Raw genomic sequence first — 20648 nt, forward strand, 5'->3', positions numbered from 1 at the left:
ACCAAAGAAGCTAAAAGGGAGAACAGGAACGCGACCAATAAGGACTAAAAAATCTAAGCAACGGGAATTGCTAGTTGACTAAAAAAAAGCAAGCAGACAGTTGCTATACGTCAAAGCAGGAGCAGTGTATATGGGAAGTGTGCCCATGGCAATCCATTTAAAGCTCACTAGGGGAATCACAGCAGCCAGTTTGAGTCTGGACTGTAGGTCATTCCAAGACCAGGGTCCGAAATAAGCAATGCTTTTTTTCCCAGCCTCAGATTTTGTTGGGGGCACGACATAGCGTAACCAACCATTTGATCTGAGGTTGAGAGAGTTCATGTTAATGGTAGGGTCACAAGAAATGAAGAAACCCCTATAAAAAAAATGGCTCAATACTGACAGCCGGTCAGCAAGTGGATTCATGTATGTATATAGACAATAAAAAAGACTATATACCAAACTTCCCACTTTTAAACAAAAGAAGTCGGCATGCCGGACTATACCAAAACCCAAGTCGGAGCGAGCATGTTGGTTTTCCTTGTGTCCACTGCCTGCACAATTCCTCAACCTAGGACTTGGAACATGCCTTAGAGCCCTGTGAGATCATGATTTGAGTATGTCGTGGCATTGTACTATACCAGGGGTGCCCACTCTTTTATTTATTTTTTACATGAGAGCTACTTTCAAAATGACCAGCTCAACAAGATCTACTCACTGAACATTATAACACCATTGCTGAAAATGAATAGTCTTACATTTAAGACAAATGCACTTGGAATGGGAAAGGGGAGAAATGGAATAGGTATTTTTTGTATTTCATTTGTAATCTACCGACATTTGTGCGCAGCAACACTCTTGAAAACAAAGTATTGCATTATGGGTTTGAGCTGACAGGCACTTTTTTATGTCAGTCAATCAATCAAGTCAACTTAATTCAAGTGGCACATGCCAAAAATTGTTTTTATATTTAAATTAAATTTTCATGTGATCTACCTGCACAGCCTTTGTGATCTACTGGTCACGATCTACCTTTTGGGCACCTTTGTACTATACTGTTGATTTAAAAGGCTAAATAGGTTTATAAAGATGCATTTACACACTTTGGTTAGATGTTTATTTTTAAGGATCACCCTGGTTATCAATGCTACTACCAGTCTACCACATGTTATGTATGTGGTGAAATTGTAATGCAACAAAACATACCAAACAACAATGCTAAAAGGAATAAAACATACCAAACAATGCTAAAAGGAATGTGTGATGTCATTCTTCAGCATGTTTCCATGGGCCATCATCACACAATGTACTTATCTTTTCTGCTGAAGGTAAAAACCAGCTTGGCCAGATATGTATCAACAGATGAAGAATGTATAGGTTAACATAACAAAAAGCTCAACACAGGCTCATCTTGGGTAACGGTGGCATGGTTGGGGGTGTCTTTTAGTAGCAATCGTAACTCTTGGTTCAAACTTCGAGTCACAGGAAAGTGTTCTCAATGACCAACATGTGGGGCTCCGACTCACTTTCCACAGACTCACTTTCCCCAGCAGACGGAGCCAGTGGCTTGCAGCAGGGGTCCTTTTTGGGCAGCGAGCAGCACATTCTCCCAGCACAGGCCTTACCACAGGCAAGGCTACAAGCCGGGGTGGGAGACAGAGAGGGTTGCTCTGTGTGGACGACGACGGGGCGGCTGCTGATGTCTCCACTGCTGTCGGAGGTCGTAGGGGAAGGTAGAAACTCTGGTTGAACTGTGCAGCAGGTTACGCCCTGCACGCTCTGGCTGAACTGTGGTAGAAACTCTGGTTGAACTGTGCAGCAGGTCGTAGATGAAGGTAGAAACTCTGGTTGAACTGTGCAGCAGGTCACGCCCACGCTCTTTAACACATTAGTGACTCCAGAAATCAGATCGCCACATCTGGACATGATACAAATAATCACTTTAAACAGATTTGTAGGCACAAGACAAATATTGAATTATATCTATCAAATGTCTGACGACAAGTCTTTCCAGAGGAGGGAAAAAAAGCATACATGAATTCTACAGTATTTACTGCAGTTAGCCTAATTATTTTTATGTTCTAAAGTTCCATTCTCAGCCTCAATTTAGTCTAGTAATGTTTCAGGACCATGCTTCTAACCCACATTGTGCGTATAATATTTGTATAATAATGAACTTGACAAACAAAACTTGACTTGGGTTTTGGTGACATCCCACAGCTTTCAGCAGAGTGGATATTAAAAACAAATGCTTGAAAAGAACTTCTAATGTAACGACGACAAACAAACAGCATAGCCTGCCCAACAACTTTAATAGTTTAGTACTTCCACCTGTGAGTCTGAAAGTCCCAGTGGCAGTGCACGTGCACGGAGGCCACCGTGCACATGTCTGTCAGCTGCCAGACGTGGAGGTCGTGGACACCCTGGACGCCAGCAACACTGGAGATTCTCCGCTGAAGCTCAGACACACACACCTCTGGAGGGCTGGCCTGAAGCAATTGTAGACCATACCTGTTCACCTGGGGATGACACCTTATTCTGGTCAAAGGAGATCTGATTGATTGATTGATTGATATTTATTAACAGTTTGCAGAATTACAGTACATTTCAAGCACAAACTCAATACAAAGACTGTTAACTGTGAGTGGACGACCCAATTAAGCATTAAACTTGTTTACAAGAGGGTCCAACATCTCCAACATTCAATTCATCAAAACATTTAGAGACGTACAAATAGACACTTCTAGGTACAAGCACCTGGAATACAGTATCTCACCTGTGGTAGAACTGTAGACAACATCACTATGATTGCCAGCAGGGAGAAAACAGGATCCATGTAAACAAGGAGACCACATGACCAAGATCTTTGCGGGCACCACGTCGCCACAACCAGACGCAGAACCAGGGCGTTGGTGAGAGCCAGGATGGAGGTGACGAGACCCTGCGTGGCAGTAATGAGGGATGAACAGCAACCTCGCAAATGAACCCTCGCTACGGGATTCTCAGTTGGTTGATCCATTTTGAAGATGGGGGATGTTGGAGACAGGTTTTGATTCTCTGAGGGGGGGAAAAACACAAATCATAACTGTAGGCCTACTGATAAAATGTGTAAGTACACCATTTATTGTTTTGCAGGTGTGTTGAAAAGCATCTATTAAAAGAAAATCCTGCACACAGTAGAAACTATCTTGACTGCAAGAGCAGTGTGCAGGAATATATTTTTAGTCATCTCTTGAGACCAATGAAAAAGAATATTACCAGATTTTCAAGACACAATGAGAAAGGGAAGGCATCACAGCTTGGAAAGACTTACCTGAATGTCCCTTAGTACCACATACCGTTGATATTTCACTGACATGTCCATTTCTATGAGAATCACACATGCAAGCGTCTGCAACCGTCACACCGTTTGGCCCCCCGTGGTCTTGGCTCTGTGCGGTTAGTGTGTCTGAACCAATAAAGAATAGGTTTGCTCTGTATTGGGGAAAAGAGGACGAGCCCTGTGGAAGTTCTGCAACGACGTGGGGCTCTTCTGGTGGTGGTTTCTGAGTCTGGAGGAGTGAGGGCAGTGTTTTCTGGTCTTGGGCCTTAAAGTCACAGTCTAGTTCCAGGACACTGGAGGTTCCTGCGTTGCAGAGGATCAGGCTTCCTCCCTGGTATGTAGCATCCACAGCAGAAGAGAGATCACGGCATGCCTCATCCACAACACAGCCCTGCTTGGAGTCATGTTTGGTTTGTTCCATCGCCTTGGCTGTAGGGAGTGGAAGGGAGGAGTGAATAACAAACATCGACATTCAGTTGTCTGATGTGAGTTGCAGCTGAATATACATACAGTAGCTACTTCAAAGTGGAACATGTAAGAGAAAACATCTGCCTAATGGTTAAAATAAGCATCCTACTTTTTATTATATTTAAACAAAATTCAAAGTAAAAAGTTCCAGCATGTGTCCACCGTAAGATGAACCTAAGTACTGTAGGCTAGAATGGGGTCTCTAGGTGTACCGTAAGTATGTAGGACTAGTAGCATGCCAAAGTTTGTGCTATTGCCATTGAGAATGCATTGGGCGTTTAAGTTAAATAACTCAGAAACTACAAAACCATGGGCCATTTTTAGGGCATGATTGTTTTAATGATCAAGCAATCCATTGTGTTCCAGTTTGGATCAATGGAACTAACATAGTATATTATACTATTACTTTCCTATTAATCGGTATCACAATGAAAACTCATTGTTCAAAGGTTTTAAACAAACAAATGGCATGACACTGGCCTGGACGACTTGCGTAGCGGTCAAGGACCTAGGCCTGGCACCGTGTTGCGGGTTTGAATCCCCCTCCTGACGTCCTTTGCTGCGTGTTGTCAGTGTCACCCTCCATCTCTCTCGAATACCAAACGAGTCGCCCCTTTACCAACTCGCCCCTTTACCAACTTGCCCCGGGCGTACTGCTCATGGCGGAACTGTGCAGCCTGGTATTCCTAAAGTATAACCTATAAGTAAATTATGCTTAAACGGTTAAACCTAACCTTATTCCTAACCTTAACCTCAGTAAAACTATGCCTAAACCTAACCTTATTCCTAACCTTAACCCCAGTAAAACTATGCCTAAACCTAACCCTATTCCTAAACTTAACCCCAGTAAAACTACCCTAAACTTATTTCTAACCTTATTCTGTCAGCCTACTGTCCTATCAATAAAGGCATAAAAGCCCCAAAATAAATCTTAAAGTAAAAAAAAAAGAAAAAGCCTTGACATTTTTCAGGTTTATAACTGTTAATATTATATCATCAATCAAATCTACGATAGCACAAGAAAGAGGGGCGATCCGAGCGCAAACAAAAGTAACAACAAAAATGTTTTAACTTTATTGAAGTGAAGTGCTCGCCCCTCTTTCTTAATCAAATCTTATTGTTTTGCCAGTGATTTAGGCATATCTTTACCATTACGGGGGCGTGGGGTCCAGACCAGTCCAGTGCTGACGCCCAGCGTCCGACCCCACCTCAGTCCCAGCACTGCCAGGTTGTGGACCAGACTCAGAGCCCCCACGACCACCAAATATGGCTGCTGCCGTACAGGCCGGGGCTGCAGGAGGTGGCTGAAGACCTCCATGCTGACCGAGACACACAGAGACGCCAGGACCAGAGCCGCCAGAAAAGCCCCCACCACTTGAATCCTGGCGTGGCTGTAAAAAAGACCACACAGGGGGGTGCGCAGGGTGTGTGGCGTCGGGGAGGAGGGGGGCGAGGAAAGTATACGGCTCAATGAAAACGGGCGAGGGAGGGTGGCTGAACCGGTGGAGGAATGTGAATTCAGAGGGACAGAATGCAGGTTCACGGCGTGGATATTGGAGAGGGCGAGTTGACTTAAATTAGGACCGCTAGGGTGGAGAGGCGGCCCGCTGTCGGAACGGATCGACAAGCCGCACGCGATGGGCTGGACCGGGACGTGAGCCGGAGGAGGAGGAGGAGGGCTGGTCAGCCGCGGCTCCGCGCAGCGGGGCGAGGGAGGGGGAGAAGGGCCCGGTCGGGTGGAAGGAGCGGAGGAGAAGGAGGATCCGTTTGGCACCGGTGGAAGGGGGGCGTCCTCCGTGCGGCCGCTGCGTGCGGGTGGAGGAAGAGACAGAGCCATGTGCATGAGGATGAACAGGGTGTTGAAGCCGTCCACCAGGTTGATGATGGAGTGGCAGTGTTGGCTGATCATGACCTCGCACAGCAGCAGTAGGAGCGTGGCAGCCATCGAGCACAAGTGCAGCGCATACAGCCTGTTTGGCCCCATATCAGACAGCAGCTAAAGGGAGCATAATATAGAGACAGAGATTATTACACACCAATTCATACTGGACGTCTGTCTGGACCCCTATAGCTCCTCCATTTGGGTATTTTATTTACAGAGTAGGCCTAGTACAATTCCCACACATAATTGATCATAAACCTGGCTGCATGCACAGCTCTGCATTATCTGCAAACTTTCTCACAATTCACAGTCAACACTATACAACATGGAGATAGAAACAGAGTGTGTGTGAGAGAGAGAGAGAGAGAGAGAGAGAGAGAGAGAGAGAGAGAGAGTGTGTGTGTGTGTAACACTAACATACATGGAGATAGAAACAGAGTTCGAGAGAGAGCATGTGTGTGTGTGTGTGTGTGTGTGTGTGTGTGTGTGTGTGTGTGTGTGTGTGTGTGTGTGTGTGTGCGCGCGCGCGTGCGTGCGTGTCATACTGTAGTTGTATAATCCAGCGGCAGTCTGTGCTTAAAATGTAGCCTACTGTAAATTCTACAAACTGTTAATAAATATTTCAATCAATCAATCAAAGCTCCTACTATTAAAGCACTTTAAGCACCATTCCATTTTGATTGTCACAGTTAGTGTGTTTGCAGCACAAGTAGGACTATACCGTAAACATGCTACAGCCTGCAAGTTCAGAACAGAAGCACTTTTGCCAATAAATGAATTAGCTATAGGCTACTAGGCTATACATATGTAGGCCTATTATTGTCAAAGTAAAAAAACTATGGTTTGTTTTGTCAAAATAAAAAAGCACAATGATTTTCTATTATTTTGCAGATGTAGGCTATTAAAAATAATAATAATATGAATAATGTTGACATTACCCCAGAGAAGTGGACGATCTCGGCCAGTATAGGCTACGTAAAACTTCTGCAATCTTGTGCTGCTGTCGCGTTAGTGCGCAAAGTATTGTAGCCTAGTATCCAGCTCTCTCTCTCTCCACCTCTCTCTCTCTCTCTCTCTCTCTCTCTCTCCCCTCTCTCCTCTCTCTCTCTCTCTCTCTGATCTCTCTCTCTCTCGCCCACCAATCACCCTCTGTCTTAATCGCAGTCATGTGAGGGCGAATTCGACTCGTCTTTTTTCTTTTCATTCAACCATAAATACCTTAAGAAGACAGCCGAAGCCAAAGCCCACCCACGACCCACCTTTGTAGCAATTTTATTTTATTACATGAATCCCATGGTGCGGTGGTAAGATTATCATGTCATGGATTATAGCTGCTCGCGGACACACACTGGTGGACACTGACTGCATGGACACACATGGTGCTTCCTTGTCTTCTGTTCTGTGGCGCTTATATGTTAAATTCAATTAAATTAAATTCAATTAAATTCAACTCAACTCAACTAGACTCAACTCAACTCAACTCAACTCAACTCAACTCAACTCAAGGTCCATAGGCTTATCACATATAAAATTACATAATACACAAAAACAAAATGACAAAATGAAAACCACAAGAAATAGGCCTATATGTGCACATCTAGAGGTTGTTGCCCCAACCGATTAGAACTCTTCACAGGGTTCTTTAAAATCACAATGACACAGTCAGACACTCAACAGACACTCTTCTATAAACACAAGTGATTGTATTTATATTTTTGTAATTTGCTAGTTGCTGATGTCTGATGTGGCCTTTCAGTACCTTTATGATGCATTGCTCACTCGGTGACATCATTGTTCGGGTGAATATTAGTGATATTTTTTGGTACAGTCCAGTGGACTGCAGACCAACAGGCCAGATATGGGTTGACGTCCCATTGACTCCTGTATCAACTTGTCTGCACATTCCTGAGGCGAGGCTGAGCCAAAGGAAAGGAAGGACGAGGATGCATTACTGTACAACGGTGGTTCCCAAACTTTTTCATGTCAAGGACCCCCGAATTGACACCAATTAGGCTGTGGACCCCCATTTGAAAAGCTATGCCATGGACCCCCATAAGAGAAGATTTGTATACGGCTCTAGCAGCGATTCTCAACCCCCAGTTTGACATGCATTAGGCTACGGACCCCCATTTAATGGCATTTCTATCTCTGAGACCCTGATTTATATCGTAAAATCCATGTTAATTTAACTCTGAGAGTGTACAAATGGAACCAAATGGACCTGTTAGGGTCCATTTGTACACTCTCTGAGTTACAGACCCAGAAGGGTCCATTTCGTTACAAACTATCATTTAGCTGGGGACCCCCTGGAACTCCATCAAGGACCCCTGGGGGTCCCGGGACATCACTTTGGGAACCACTGCATTACATCACTCTGCCTCTCTCCTATAAAGAACAGGTGTGTCATCATGACCCTCAGAGGTCAAGAACAGGTGTGTCATCATGACCCTCAGAGGTCAAGAACAGGTGTGTCATCATGACCCTCAGAGGTCAAGAACAGGTGTGTCATCATGACCCTCAGAGGTCAAGAACAGGTGTGTCATCATGACCCTCAGAGGTCAAGAACAGGTGTGTCATCATGACCCTCAGAGGTCAAGAACAGGTGTGTCATCATGACCCTCAGAGGTCAAGAACAGGTGTGTCATCATGACCCTCAGAGGTCAAGAACAGGTGTGTCATCATGACCCTCAGAGGTCAAGAACAGGTGTGTCATCATAACCCTCAGAGGTCAAGAACAGGTGTGTCATCATGACCCTCAGAGGTCAAAAACAGGTGTGTCATCATAACCCTCAGAGGTCAAGAACAGGTGTGTCATCATGACCCTCAGAGGTCAAGAACAGGTGTGTCATCATGACCCTCAGAGGTCAAGAACAGGTGTGTCATCATAACCCTCAGAGGTCAAGAACAGGTGTGTCATCATGACCCTCAGAGGTCAAGAACAGGTGTGTCATCATGACCCTCAGAGGTCAAGAACAGGTGTGTCATCATGACCCTCAGAGGTCAAGAACAGGTGTGTCATCATAACCCTCAGAGGTCAAGAACAGGTGTGTCATCATGACCCTCAGAGGTCAGCAAGAGAGAAATAATTATGTGGATTTGGCAAATTCATACCGTTCATACCCAATCCCCCCCCCCCCCCATCTTTTAACTGGTAAAGGTGTTCCACAGGGGTCCATATTGGGTCCTCTTTTACTTTACAATATTTATTCCCTCACTGCTTTGCGATGTCCACAATTATAGGGAGACGAAACCATTTTATATAATGTGTTGATTGAATTGGCCACTGCAAACCTGCAGACTGCTTTTGGTAAGTTTCAATTGTCCCTAATAAGCTTGTCTTGAACTCTAACAAGACTAAATGTATGCCATTTACAAGGTCCCCGAACACAGCTAGGTAGCCATATCTTTAAAGGTGAACACATTTTAGTTTATCACCTCTTTATAAATATCTGGGCATTTGGTACTCTTTCAAGAGCTACGTGGAACACCTAACAAAAAAGCTAAGGGTAAAAATCTGTTTCCCTTTCCTTTACAGAAATAAGTTATGCTTTTCTCTTTCTAAAAGATTTTTTTCTTTTTCTTTTCTACCCCAGCTACTTGAGGACACATTATACAAGGACAGCACCTGCTTTGTGTAGCCCTTATGTAACTGCATTATGACGTTTTATTATTTTTTATTGTTCATTATATTGAACTTTATTTTATTTTGACAGGGTAATCAGACCATAGTAATTGCCCGACTTTATTCATAGACAAACCCCAAAAATAATTGCATTTATTATTCCACTCCTTGTGACGTCATGTGGGTTAATAGATCATCATCATAGGCTGTAGGGCAGGCTACTGCAGTTGCAACAGAAAGCATGCCCTCAATGGTCTTCTCTGATTAAATAATAAATAAATAATATATATATATATATAGTTAGAGTAGGACATTTGCTCCTGATTAAAAAAAAAAAGCTTCTACATCCTGACAAACCTCTGTTTCTATGTCAGTGGTTCTCAACCTTTTTCATGTCAAGGGCCCCCAGAATTATCTGTATTTGGACGCTGACTCCCCCCCATATGAAAATATGTTGTTTCAGGGACCTCTCCCAGAAGCAAAGATTTGAGTTAAAAACGTTCGCTCTGAAAGAATATATATTCAAAGATTTGCGCCACAATTTTACGATGTAAAGAAGAAAGATTCTGCTTTTCTGAAAATGTTAATAATTTACCAGAATGGATGTGAGTGTGTGAGGAGTACTGTACAGTATTGCTCCAGTGTGTCAACAAAAGAAGTATAATTATATATGTATTAGCAACAACAAACATGCAGACACAAGACCTTCACCACTAGAGCATTAAGAAACCTTTTATTTGAACCAAGAATATACAAGAAACCAATGTAGTACTCAGTACTAAGTACTAGTACTAGTACTGTATGCAATAAAACCATAACCCTGATCTGCTGACGTGATTTTCTCAGATCTTCCATGATGTGATGGTGTGCTTAATTGACAATTAACAACATAATTTCTATATCATAAAATAGTATTTGCACTTTGGACACGTCACAACAGAAAGCCTCTGAGTGGGTACAGTTTAAGTCCTGTACAACTGCAGTGAATAATAAATAGCGTTACCAAAGTACATTTACAATATGGCAGGTTTGTATGAATGCTGAGGAAATATGACAGACGTACAGGACTTCATGGTCACCCGAATAAACAAACTCAAAATGCAAGACAGAATTCACTTTTACAGAATGGATGTTTTATACAAGCAATAAATTCTGATGAACACTGAATGCAATATTGCACAATGTAGCTGCTAAACCAATGATTTCATTCAACTCACGTTAAACTTATTGGCTCAAGAAAAATTAAAAATTTGACCCACACTTCAGATCCAATAAAGAAGTGAAATCAAGGCTAAACGAGGAAGAAGCTAAGGATGGTCAATTTAGGACTGAAGGCCACATCACTTTTTAAGTTGTGCCTATATCCTGGAATAGAATCTTGGAAAGAGGAGGGACGGGGATGTATTACAGGGGTGAACATACAGCAGTTGCATAGATAGGAAAGGAGGGTCAATGGTGGGCTGGGAGCTGAAATTAAATTCTAAAGAATGTCAATGCTGATAATATGGGCTCACGGTTAGACCAGACAAACCTCAGTGACGTTGGAAATAAGGCACAGAAGCCTAAAAGGATGAATTAACCCACATGTTGCAAAAAAGAACAAGAAAAATAGAGGACTTTTTACAGTTTTCCAATTAACAAGTTGGTTGGTTTATTTGGTCGGGGATGGGGAGCAGATTGAAATCCCTATTTCTAAGTTATTTTTACAACCAAGGTCAGAATCGAATGCATATGTTTCAAAGCCCTGCACTCTTGTTCATCTCATCAAATCAGCAACATGATCACATGCAAGTACAATTAGACTGGCAATTGCTAGTCTATATATATATTATTTTTTTAAAGGTTCAGTTTCAATTAAAAACAAACCCCCAACATCATATAGGCCTACAGTATTAGGAGCAATTGAAATGCTGGACCCTCATAAAGTCATGGAGGTTTTTATTAAAATCACACCATGATATCTTCTGACTATTTCCCTACCCTCGCCCCCCCTATTATTAGAGGAGGGGAGGAGTGGATTAGTACAGTCTGGAATTCCTTCAGGAGAGAATTACAGTAATACATACAGAATAGAGCTCTTGCACTCTAGTTTACCCCCCTGCTCTATACCTTGGCTTCAGGATAAGTGAACCCCCTCACCTCTAACCACCACATTATATATTATAGTTTGGTCAACGTGAATGTTTTGGAGTTCACCTCACTAAAAGGTCAAGTCCCCGCCTGCCTAGAGGGACTAATGAAGTGTTGGGCCTCACAACGTACGACAGCTCACTCCATGAGCTAAACATTACACAGCAGAAACTGTCAAAAGGCTGCTTTGATTTTTGACACGTAATACAATGCAAAAAAAAAATGTTGAGACATCAAGCTCCCCCGTTTTTATATATAACTCATTGTGTTTTTAGTCCTTTGAGAAAGGAGGAATCCTGGAAACCCATCAGCAAATTGCATCCAGGCCACATACATACACCTTACGGCAACAAAATGTGATTGTCATTTTTGCACAGACAGCTATAGTTTCTTTCCTGTTCATTATGAAGGTCTTTAGAAAACTAGGCCAAGGAAACAATAACATGGGGCTCTATTTGGACCTACAGGAGTGTACCAATGCTGGGGTCCCTTGTTGGACCACGGGGCTCTATTTGGACCGACAGGAGGTACGGTATTTTACGCTGGTCTGTGCACCAGTGTTTGTATTGACTCCACCCTCCACTCCATCGTTCTCTCTTAAACATAACGTTATGCTTGCTGCGGAAAATACAGCAGATTAAGTTGTGAAATTATTGAACCGGCTATCTCATGATGAAAATTCCAGCCAACGTATAAGAACTTTTACTCATCATTAAACCATCTCCATTTTTTTTTTATCATGCACACTTTTCTGCAAACGATTTCTAGCAGAACTCCCAAACTCAGTAATTTAATTTCAGTGAAACATTCACAATCACATCATTAGTCATTACATGCATTTATTTCAGGAACAAATTTTTGCCATACATATATTTTGTGATTACCAGCACATTTTGATTAAGTTAACAAATAACTAAAATTTACTAAAAAAATAAAGAAAAGAAAATAAGAAAGGGAAAAATAAAGCATTACAAACAGTGGGGGGGGGGGGGGCAGCACAGCAATGTGGATTTGAAATAATGGTATGAGAATGAGAGACAGAGGGATTCAAATGGTGACACATATGGGGGGGGGGGGGATTTCACCCCCCCACCTCCCCCTCCCTCCCTCCCTCCCCAAGTACAATGCAAGAGTGAAATAGCCGCCGTTCATATCATTTGGTTTGTCAACGAAAAAAATAAAATATGCTTGGTTTGAAAGGAGTCCACAGTATCTGACATACAGTAGGTTTAAATTGTTGTACTTTATGTATGGTATCAAAGTCTGCTTTCTTTTAGGGAGGGGCTCCTGCATCGAACACTCCCATTGGCCGTCATCATGTATGTGGTAGGAGAAGCTCCCACATCGAACACTCCCATTGGCCGTCATCATGTATGTGGTAGGAGGAGCTCCCGCATCGAACACTCCCATTGGCCGTCATCATGTATGTGGTAGGAGGCGCTCCTGCATCGAACACTCCCATTGGCCATCATCATTTATGTGGTAGGAGAGCACATAGATACGTCTATGGGCGAGCACATTGAACCACAAACCCCAGCACCCCCTTGTGGTCACACCTCAACATAGCAGAATAGTGTTTTAACAATGACAACGTATGTGGGTACGCTGCCCCTCAGTGTGTGTTCATAATGAACCCACTAGCCCCTCCCCCACTATTGCCATGAGCCTTTAATCTTTTATTCGTCCCGCCACCCAACATTGTTGTTGTGTTTATCCCAAAAACCCCACCCCCACCCCGCCAAAATAATAAAAGAAAACTATAGATATTTGCTCTAATATGAATCAGAAATATACACCAAAAAAAGGGTAAGTCTTTAAAAGCAAAACCCCAATGGAAAAGAAAAGATAAAAAGGGGGGGGGGCGATGAAGGGAAGGGGGAGAAAACGTAATCACACAGAGAGAAGGCTCATAAAGCTATAAAATAAATACAAAAAAAAACAAAAACTGATTTCTCAAAGCAGCAAAAAACAGAGATGAGATTCTACTTAAGTGTTGAACTGAAGGCAACATGAATGTTGAATGGTGGGGTGGGGGACAGAAGGGGGGGGGGAAATGCACAGAATCACTTCTTCTACTCCTAGCGAGTTTAGTTTGGAACAACGGTGACCGCAGCTGGACATTCAACGGTAAATGCAAGCCCACAACAAAATAGTCCGGAAGTGAGGAGGAGGAAAAGTGATGAGACTTTCTCTGTAACGACCAAACACAACTTAAACAAAAAGGCAGCTCTCTTCTTGTACCAACATTCACAGAAGGTTATTTCTTTCTCTCTTTTTTCTTCCTTTCTAAAGGCTTCAGTTTGCAGAGTAAAATGAACGACATTGTTTTTTTTCCGCAAAGCAAACCCAGTTTTGTTGTTACAGAGACAGAGACAGTTTGTTTGGCAGGCGAGAGGAGAAAAGAGAAACCATTCATTCCGGTTTTTCTCCACCTCAGATCCATGGAGACCGACTGGAAGGGATGCCGATTCCTGAGGGACCCAAGTCAACAGAGGGGGAGGAGGAGGGGGGGGGGGGGGTCACTTTGGCAGAGGTCCCTTACAGAGTTTTGGGATGCGCAGACGGAAAACCTAACACATACGCATACGCGCACACACGCACCATTGCCTTCGTTGTGTAAGACCCAGTATACAGTACGTTGCCCTCTGGAAGAAGTCTTCTGCACATTCAAAAAGCAACAGGTCCTCTGACTGTCTGTCTGTCAGCAGGGGCTCATGAGTCCTAGGTTCATGATCCACCAGGGCCCTGCTCTATTCTTACACGTGGAGCAACAGTATGGTTGTGTGTCTGTGACATAACGAAGAAAGCTTAGCTCCAACTCAACCCCCCCACCCCCCCCCCCCCCCACTACTACAGTGTAAATCTCAAAGGAACCTACGGAAAACACCCATAACGTAGATAGAGCTAGCCAGGGCATGACGATGAGCAATAAGGTCTGTCTTTGGTTAGTGTTTTGCTGTATCACCCCCCAGCCCCCCCCCGCATCTCTGTGTTATCTTTTCCATTTCTGGCTCCCTGCTACAGGCTGACGGGATGTAGTGACAACCGTGTGTTTTCTTTTCTCCTCATTTTCTCTTTTCTTCTAACATACTGTTTCTTCCTGTGTGTCTCATTTCAGTAGTGGATGATGTAGTGTAGAGAGAGTGCAGGGAATTCCTAATGGCATGACCAAGACCTGACGGCCACGTTTAGTTTGTGTGTGTCATTTTTAATAGTTTATTTCCTTCTTATTTCTGGTATATTTTATTGTACTTAGACAATGACACCGATTGAGATCTTCAGATCTTCACAGAAAGGAAGTGTTTTTTTTTTTATCGTGGGAACAACAACAAAAAGAAAGAAAACATGGTGGGGGCGACCGGTTGTATTGTAGAGCCAGACAAACCAAATGACCGCTCTCTGTGTCCTGACCTCCGTTCCCTGTTGAAGTGGAAAAGAGGAGGTCAATTAGCAATTAATACAGTCAACCTTTTGTGTGTGTGTGTGTGTGTGAAGACAATGCTTTACCTCCTAACTTCATGGTGCATCTCTCTCTGTGTGTGTGTGTGTGTGTGTGTGTGAAGACAATGCTTTACCTCCTAACTTCATGGTGCATCTCTGTGTGTGTGTGTGTGTGTGTGTGTGAAGACAATGCTTTACCTCCTAACTTCATGGTGCATCTCTGTGTGTGTGTGTGTGTGTGTGTGTGAAGACAATGCTTTACCTCCTAACTTCATGGTGCATCTCTGTGTGTGTGTGTGTGTGTGTGTGTGTGTAGACAAGGCTTTACCTCCTAACTTCATGGTGCATCTCTCTGTGTGTGTGTGTGTGTGTGTGTGTGTAGACAAGGCTTTACCTCCTAACTTCATGGTGCATCTCTCTCTGTGTGTGTGTGTGTGTGTGTGTGTGTGTGTGTAGACAAGGCTTTACCTCCTAACTTCATGGTGCATCTCTCTGTGTGTGTGTGTGTGTGTGTGTGAAGACAAGGCTTTACCTCCTAACTTCATGGTGCATCTCTCCCCGTCTCCAGACTGGCGTCTAGCAGCAGCTCCTCCAGATCCTGTCCACAGCTCAGCTCTGCAGTCAAACTCACTACACACACACACACACACACACACACACACACACACACAGCTTGTAGATAAACTATTTCCGCTATTTTGTAAAAAAGAAAATCACTCCCCTCTCTCCCCCCCCCCTCCTCTCCTCTCTCTCATTAGCAGGTAACAGTGCAGCACTAATACTATCTCTCTCTCGTTTCTGGCACAACAGCGCCCCCTACTGGTACTCATAGTCATATACTGGTGCTCATGGCCACATGAGGTAGGTGAACGTCACATAGGCGCCAGCTCAGACTCACCATGCTCCATCACACAGCTGCCAGGCTTGGGGCCTTCAGAGTCCAGGAGATGTAGTGAGAACTCTGGCTTCAGGCCGTTGGGCAGAGCTGAACCTCCTCCTCCTCCTCCGCCGCTGACCTCCTCGTCCACTGCGCCGAGGCACTCGTCCCCGTCTGCGGAGCTCTCGTCGGGCGATTCCGTGCCAGTGTGTCGACTCGCCGAAGCTTCCTCCGGCTGACTTTGACTTGGCTCCGGGGTCTCTCCTTGGGCCCCCTGACCTTCGCAGACGGCCCCCTGACCTTCGCAGACGGCCCCCTGACCTTCGCAGACGGCCCCCTGACCTTCGCAGACGGAGGAGCCGGCCGCCTGTGAAGCGTCGCATGGTTGCAGTCCGGCTTCAGGCTCTACCGTGCCACATTGTTGCATCGCCGCTTGCCGCTCTACTGTGTCACATGATTGCATTTCTGCTTGTCGCTCCACTGCGTCACCTGGTTGCAGCTCTGCTTGTCGCTCCACTGCGTCACCTGGTTGCAGCTCTGCTTGTCGCTCCACTGCGTCACCTGGTTGCAGCTCTGCTTGTCGCTCCACTGCGTCACCTGGTTGCAGCTCTGCTTGTCGCTCCACTGCGTCACCTGGTTGCAGCTCTGCTTGTCGCTCCACTGAGTCACCTGGTTGCAGCTCTGCTTGTCGCTCCACTGCGTCACCTGGTTGCAGCTCTGCTTGTCGCTCCACTGCGTCACCTGGTTGCAGCTCTGCTTGTCGCTCCACTGCGTCACCTGGTTGCAGCTCTGCTTGCTGCTCCATCGTGGTCAACGTTGGCATCTGGTCTGCTTCTTGGCTTGGCTGACTGTCTAGTTCCTCCGCTACGGTCTCTGCGGGGCTCGGTAGCTCCGACGCGGCCTCTGGCACCCGCTGTAGCGTTTGTTGCACAGGTGCCTGTTCCTGTGTTGGGCTGTTGGATGTGAAGGCTTGCTCCGTCTCTCCCTGCGTGGAGTCCCCCGCACACTGCTGTGTTGTGTCTGTCTGAGACACGGTGGCACCCGCCTGACACAGATCTCTCTCCCCTGACTGCGTGCCCGTTTCTGTGCTATCCGGGCACCGCGTTGCTTGTATTTCCTCTGTCAGAGCGCCTCCGTTCTCCTCTGCTTCCTCTCCTTCGCTGGCAGACTGCAGTTTCACAGCCGAAGCTTCCGAAGGAATGTCCTCGGTGTCCTCCGTCACTTGGTGCAGCGTCTGTAGTGGACCTGTGAGCGCTGCCACGGCCGCTGGTAAGGAATGGGAAGGCTGGTCTGGTGTAAGTGCTTGTGGTTTCTGCTCGGCCCGCTCCGTTTGTAAAACGCTGGCCAGCGTGACGTCTCCGGGTTGGCTGTGTCCAGTGGCCAGTGCCTGGGCCTGTTCAGTGCCCTGTGCCTGGGCCAGGGAGACGTCTCCGGGCTGGTGTTCAGTGCCCTGTGCCTGGGCCACTGTGATGTCTCCGGGCTGGCTGTGTTCAGTGCCCTGTGCCTGGGCCAGTGCCCTAGGTTCAGTGCCCTGTGCCTGGGCCAGTGTAACGTCTCCGGGCTGGCTGGGTTCAGTGCCCTGTGCCTGGGCCAGTGTGACGTCTCCGGGCTGGCTGGGTTCAGTGCCCTGTGCCTGGGCCAGTGTGATGTTTCCGGGCTGGTGTTCAGTGCCCTGTGCCTGGGCCAGTGTGACATCAAGTGCAGACTCTGTGTGGAGGGAGGGAGCATCCGATGGTTGTGAGGGTGCCGCGGGGCTCCGCTCTGTCGCGCCACAGTCTTTTGGGTCGCAGTCTCTCGACAGTGCGGGCGGTCTCGACCTCCCTCCCTCCTCTGCCAGTTGCGTTTGCGTGGTGGTCTGAGCTGTCGCCTGCTCTGCCAGGCTGTGAGTTGAGACTTGGACAGGCTGAGGTGACGTGGACGCCTCTTGACTGGTCTGCTGCTGACTGGGCAGCGGGGACAACGCTACGGGCACCGGGGACAACGCTACGGGCTTGCTCGTCTGACTGGGCACCGGGGACAACACCGGGGACAACGCCGCGGGCTTGCTCGCCGCGGCTTTCTTAGAGGCCGCGGCAGAGCTCATCTGGAGCTGTAACTGCAGCTGCTGCTGGTCGGGGGGGCTCTCCACCCGAGTCACCATGAAGATCTTGTGGCCCCGCCCCGGGCTGGACACGGAGATACACCTCCCGGGGGAGGGAGGCGTGCCGGGCGGAGCGGACGTCTCCGTCACAGTGATCCCCGATATGACACTCTGGCCCACGGAGGGGGCAGCGGGGGAGGGGGGCACGACCAGGGTCAACAGCGGCGAGGCACCGAGAGGCGGGGGGGTCGCCTCTGGCTGGGCTGCTGCTGGGGGGCCGTTCTGTTTCGGGGAGGGAGAGGGGTCGCGCGGGGACGACGACGACGGGACAACGAAGGAGATCACGGCCCCTTCTCCGTTCTCGTCGTCGGTGTCAGAGTCCGACTCCAGGATGAGCGGATGAGGCGCGGGCGCCGGGGAGGAGCCCACGGCCGTCGTCTGGGTGCCGGTCTGTCCTTCATTGGCGCCGCTTCCTCCTTCCTCGCCGTCTTTCCTCGCCCCCTCGGCCTGCTCCTCCGCCGCGGCTCCTTCCTCCTCCTCCTCCCTCGTGCCGTCCTCCGTGGCGATCTCCGCCATGGAGGCCGACTGCCTCATCTTCTCGTCCGTCTCCTCCTTCTCCTTGGCCAGGATGAAGTTCCTCTTGCAGCCGTTCTGGATCTCCGCCAGCAGGGCGCGCTGTGTCTCCAGGAAGCTCTTCACCTGAGGGCCGACACGCGGAGGACATTGTCAGAAACATAGGATCCAAGAGGAAACAAATCATACCTGCATGCAATGTTCATTTTGTTGACTAGGTTTCTTTTTTTGTCGACTAAGACTAGACTAAGACTAAACTATTTCAGATTACTAAACAGGACTAAAACTAAATGGTGTGTTCAAAAGACTAAGACTAAATTAGGGATGTGTAGGGATTAATCGGGTGGGGAGCAGCGTTAAAAAATGCTAAATTGTGGGATTGTGGTTGTTATCCATCCACATAAACGTTGCCTCAATCAGGCCAATTATAACAGATACCATTACCATCAATACCCATAATGCAGGCACACGTTGGCCCTGGCCTGTACTCAACATTGCACCATATAGCATTCAACTCACCTGCAGTGCAACTACAGGCCTAAGATAACAAAATAAATGGTAGACTATAATCCTATAAAATGTAGTTAGTAGTTAGTTACTATGGGCATGGTTTGGATGACAACATAGACATGGATTTTTTATTTTCATGAGCTGTAGGCCATAATCATCAAGATTCAAACAAAAAAAGGTTTTTAAATATTTCACTGTATCTATGATATAATGAAAGTTTTACTTTTTGAATTATATTACAGAGGAAAACTAACCTTTCCACAATTTGTTTTGAGAAGGTGCTGTAACATTCCATTTCTTTTTTTATAACCGATTTTGATCCTATTAACGATTAATCGATGAATCTGACCCATCGCTAGACTAAATCGGAAAATTTACTTTTTTTTTTTTTTTTTACTACATTTTTATCCCACGATTTTGTAACCCAGTTTTCTTTTCACCCAGTGCCAATTATCTAATGTAATCCTGGGCGCTACACTTCCTCTGCCAACCTGGGGGGGCAGCGGACTGACCTCATGCCTCCTTCTATGCATGAGGAGTCCAAGCTGCTTCTTTTCACCTGACAGAGGGGAATTTCCCCGGCCGGATGTAGCGCGTGGAAGGGACACGTTATTCCGACCAGTTCCTTTCCCCTCCATCAGGCGCCCCGGCTGGCCAGGGGGAGGTAGTTTTAGAGACCAGGATTACGGCATGTTTTTGTGAGGGTATCTACCCTAGGGGACACGGGGAGAACATGCAAACTCCACACAGAAAGGCCCTATCGCCAACCCCCGCCTCGGGTATGGGCACTGATGACGCGGAGGAGGGAACACGCCGGCAGTGCCCACAGCGTCCCCAGCGGGAATCGAACCCAGGACCTTCTAGCTGTGAGGCGACAGCACTACCAACTGTGCCACCGTCCGTGCCCCTGTCAAAATTAACTTTAAGACTAAAGCCCTAACCACACCAAAGGGTCACCATGAAACTCCTTGGGTCCAAACGGTTGCAAGGAGTTAACGCTAAAACCGTCTCGACCCTTTGGTGTGGTTTGGGCCGTTGAATTCCATGTGTTGAATCACTAGGGTCAACGTGGGTCAACGTGCAACAAGACATACCACACTGCAGGGACAACGCTTAAACGGTCTTGACCCTTTGGTGTGGTTTAGGGCTTTAGACTAAGATTTAGTCAACTAAGACTAGACTAAGACCAAACAATTTCAGATGACTAGGACTAAAACTAAATGGTGTGTTATTCAAAAGAATAAGAACAACAAATGAACACTGCCTGCATGGCATGCAATGTTTGTTTGTCACCAACATCTACACATCAAATGTTTTATGTCCTTATCTCTGTAATAATGTTTTATGTCTCCTTACAGTCTCCTTCTTGGGCTCGCGGTCCAGGTCGAGGCGCAGCAGAGAGGTGTTGACCTTCAGGGCCAGAGACAGAGCCATCAGACCGCCCGTCTTGATCTCGTTCTCTCGGAGGTCCAGACGCAGCAGCCTGGGGCTCTCCGCGATGAACTCTGCCACGGCCACGGCGCCTGGAGAGCACAGATATACAAGTCACGTGCCGTGTGTGTGTGTGTGTGTGGCGCTACCGCGAAGAATAGCTAATCTACGAGCTGACAGCACATCACAGCTCTTGTAGATCTGCTATTTTTTTTGGTGTGCCACCATGTCCAAATATAAATCAGGCGTTGCTAGTTAGGAGAAGAGGGCCACTATATATATTTCCACACTCACTCCAGAGGGGCCACATTGCAAATTTATAGCAAATTCATA

The 20648-nt window shown here is 46.4% G+C and overlaps 1 protein-coding gene across 1 annotated transcript in view; it reads right to left on the reverse strand.

Annotated features, from left to right (window-relative positions):
* Positions 1–14455: 14455 nt before the first annotated feature.
* Positions 14456–20648, reverse strand: part of ppp1r37 (protein phosphatase 1, regulatory subunit 37) — a 74844-nt gene continuing 68651 nt past the window's right edge. Inside the window, exons 10-13 of the mRNA XM_083773494.1 lie at positions 20241–20407; positions 15743–18500; positions 15377–15474; positions 14456–14823 (exon numbers count right to left, since the gene is read on the reverse strand). Coding sequence (XP_083629620.1) covers positions 15386–15474; positions 15743–18500; positions 20241–20407 — 3014 coding nt within the window. The 3' untranslated portion in view covers positions 14456–14823; positions 15377–15385. The remainder of the gene's footprint in view (positions 14824–15376; positions 15475–15742; positions 18501–20240; positions 20408–20648) is intronic.

This window comes from Protomyctophum parallelum (assembly GCF_964188405.1).
Source record: "Protomyctophum parallelum genome assembly, chromosome: 9".
Classification (NCBI taxonomy): Eukaryota; Metazoa; Chordata; class Actinopteri; order Myctophiformes; family Myctophidae; genus Protomyctophum; species Protomyctophum parallelum.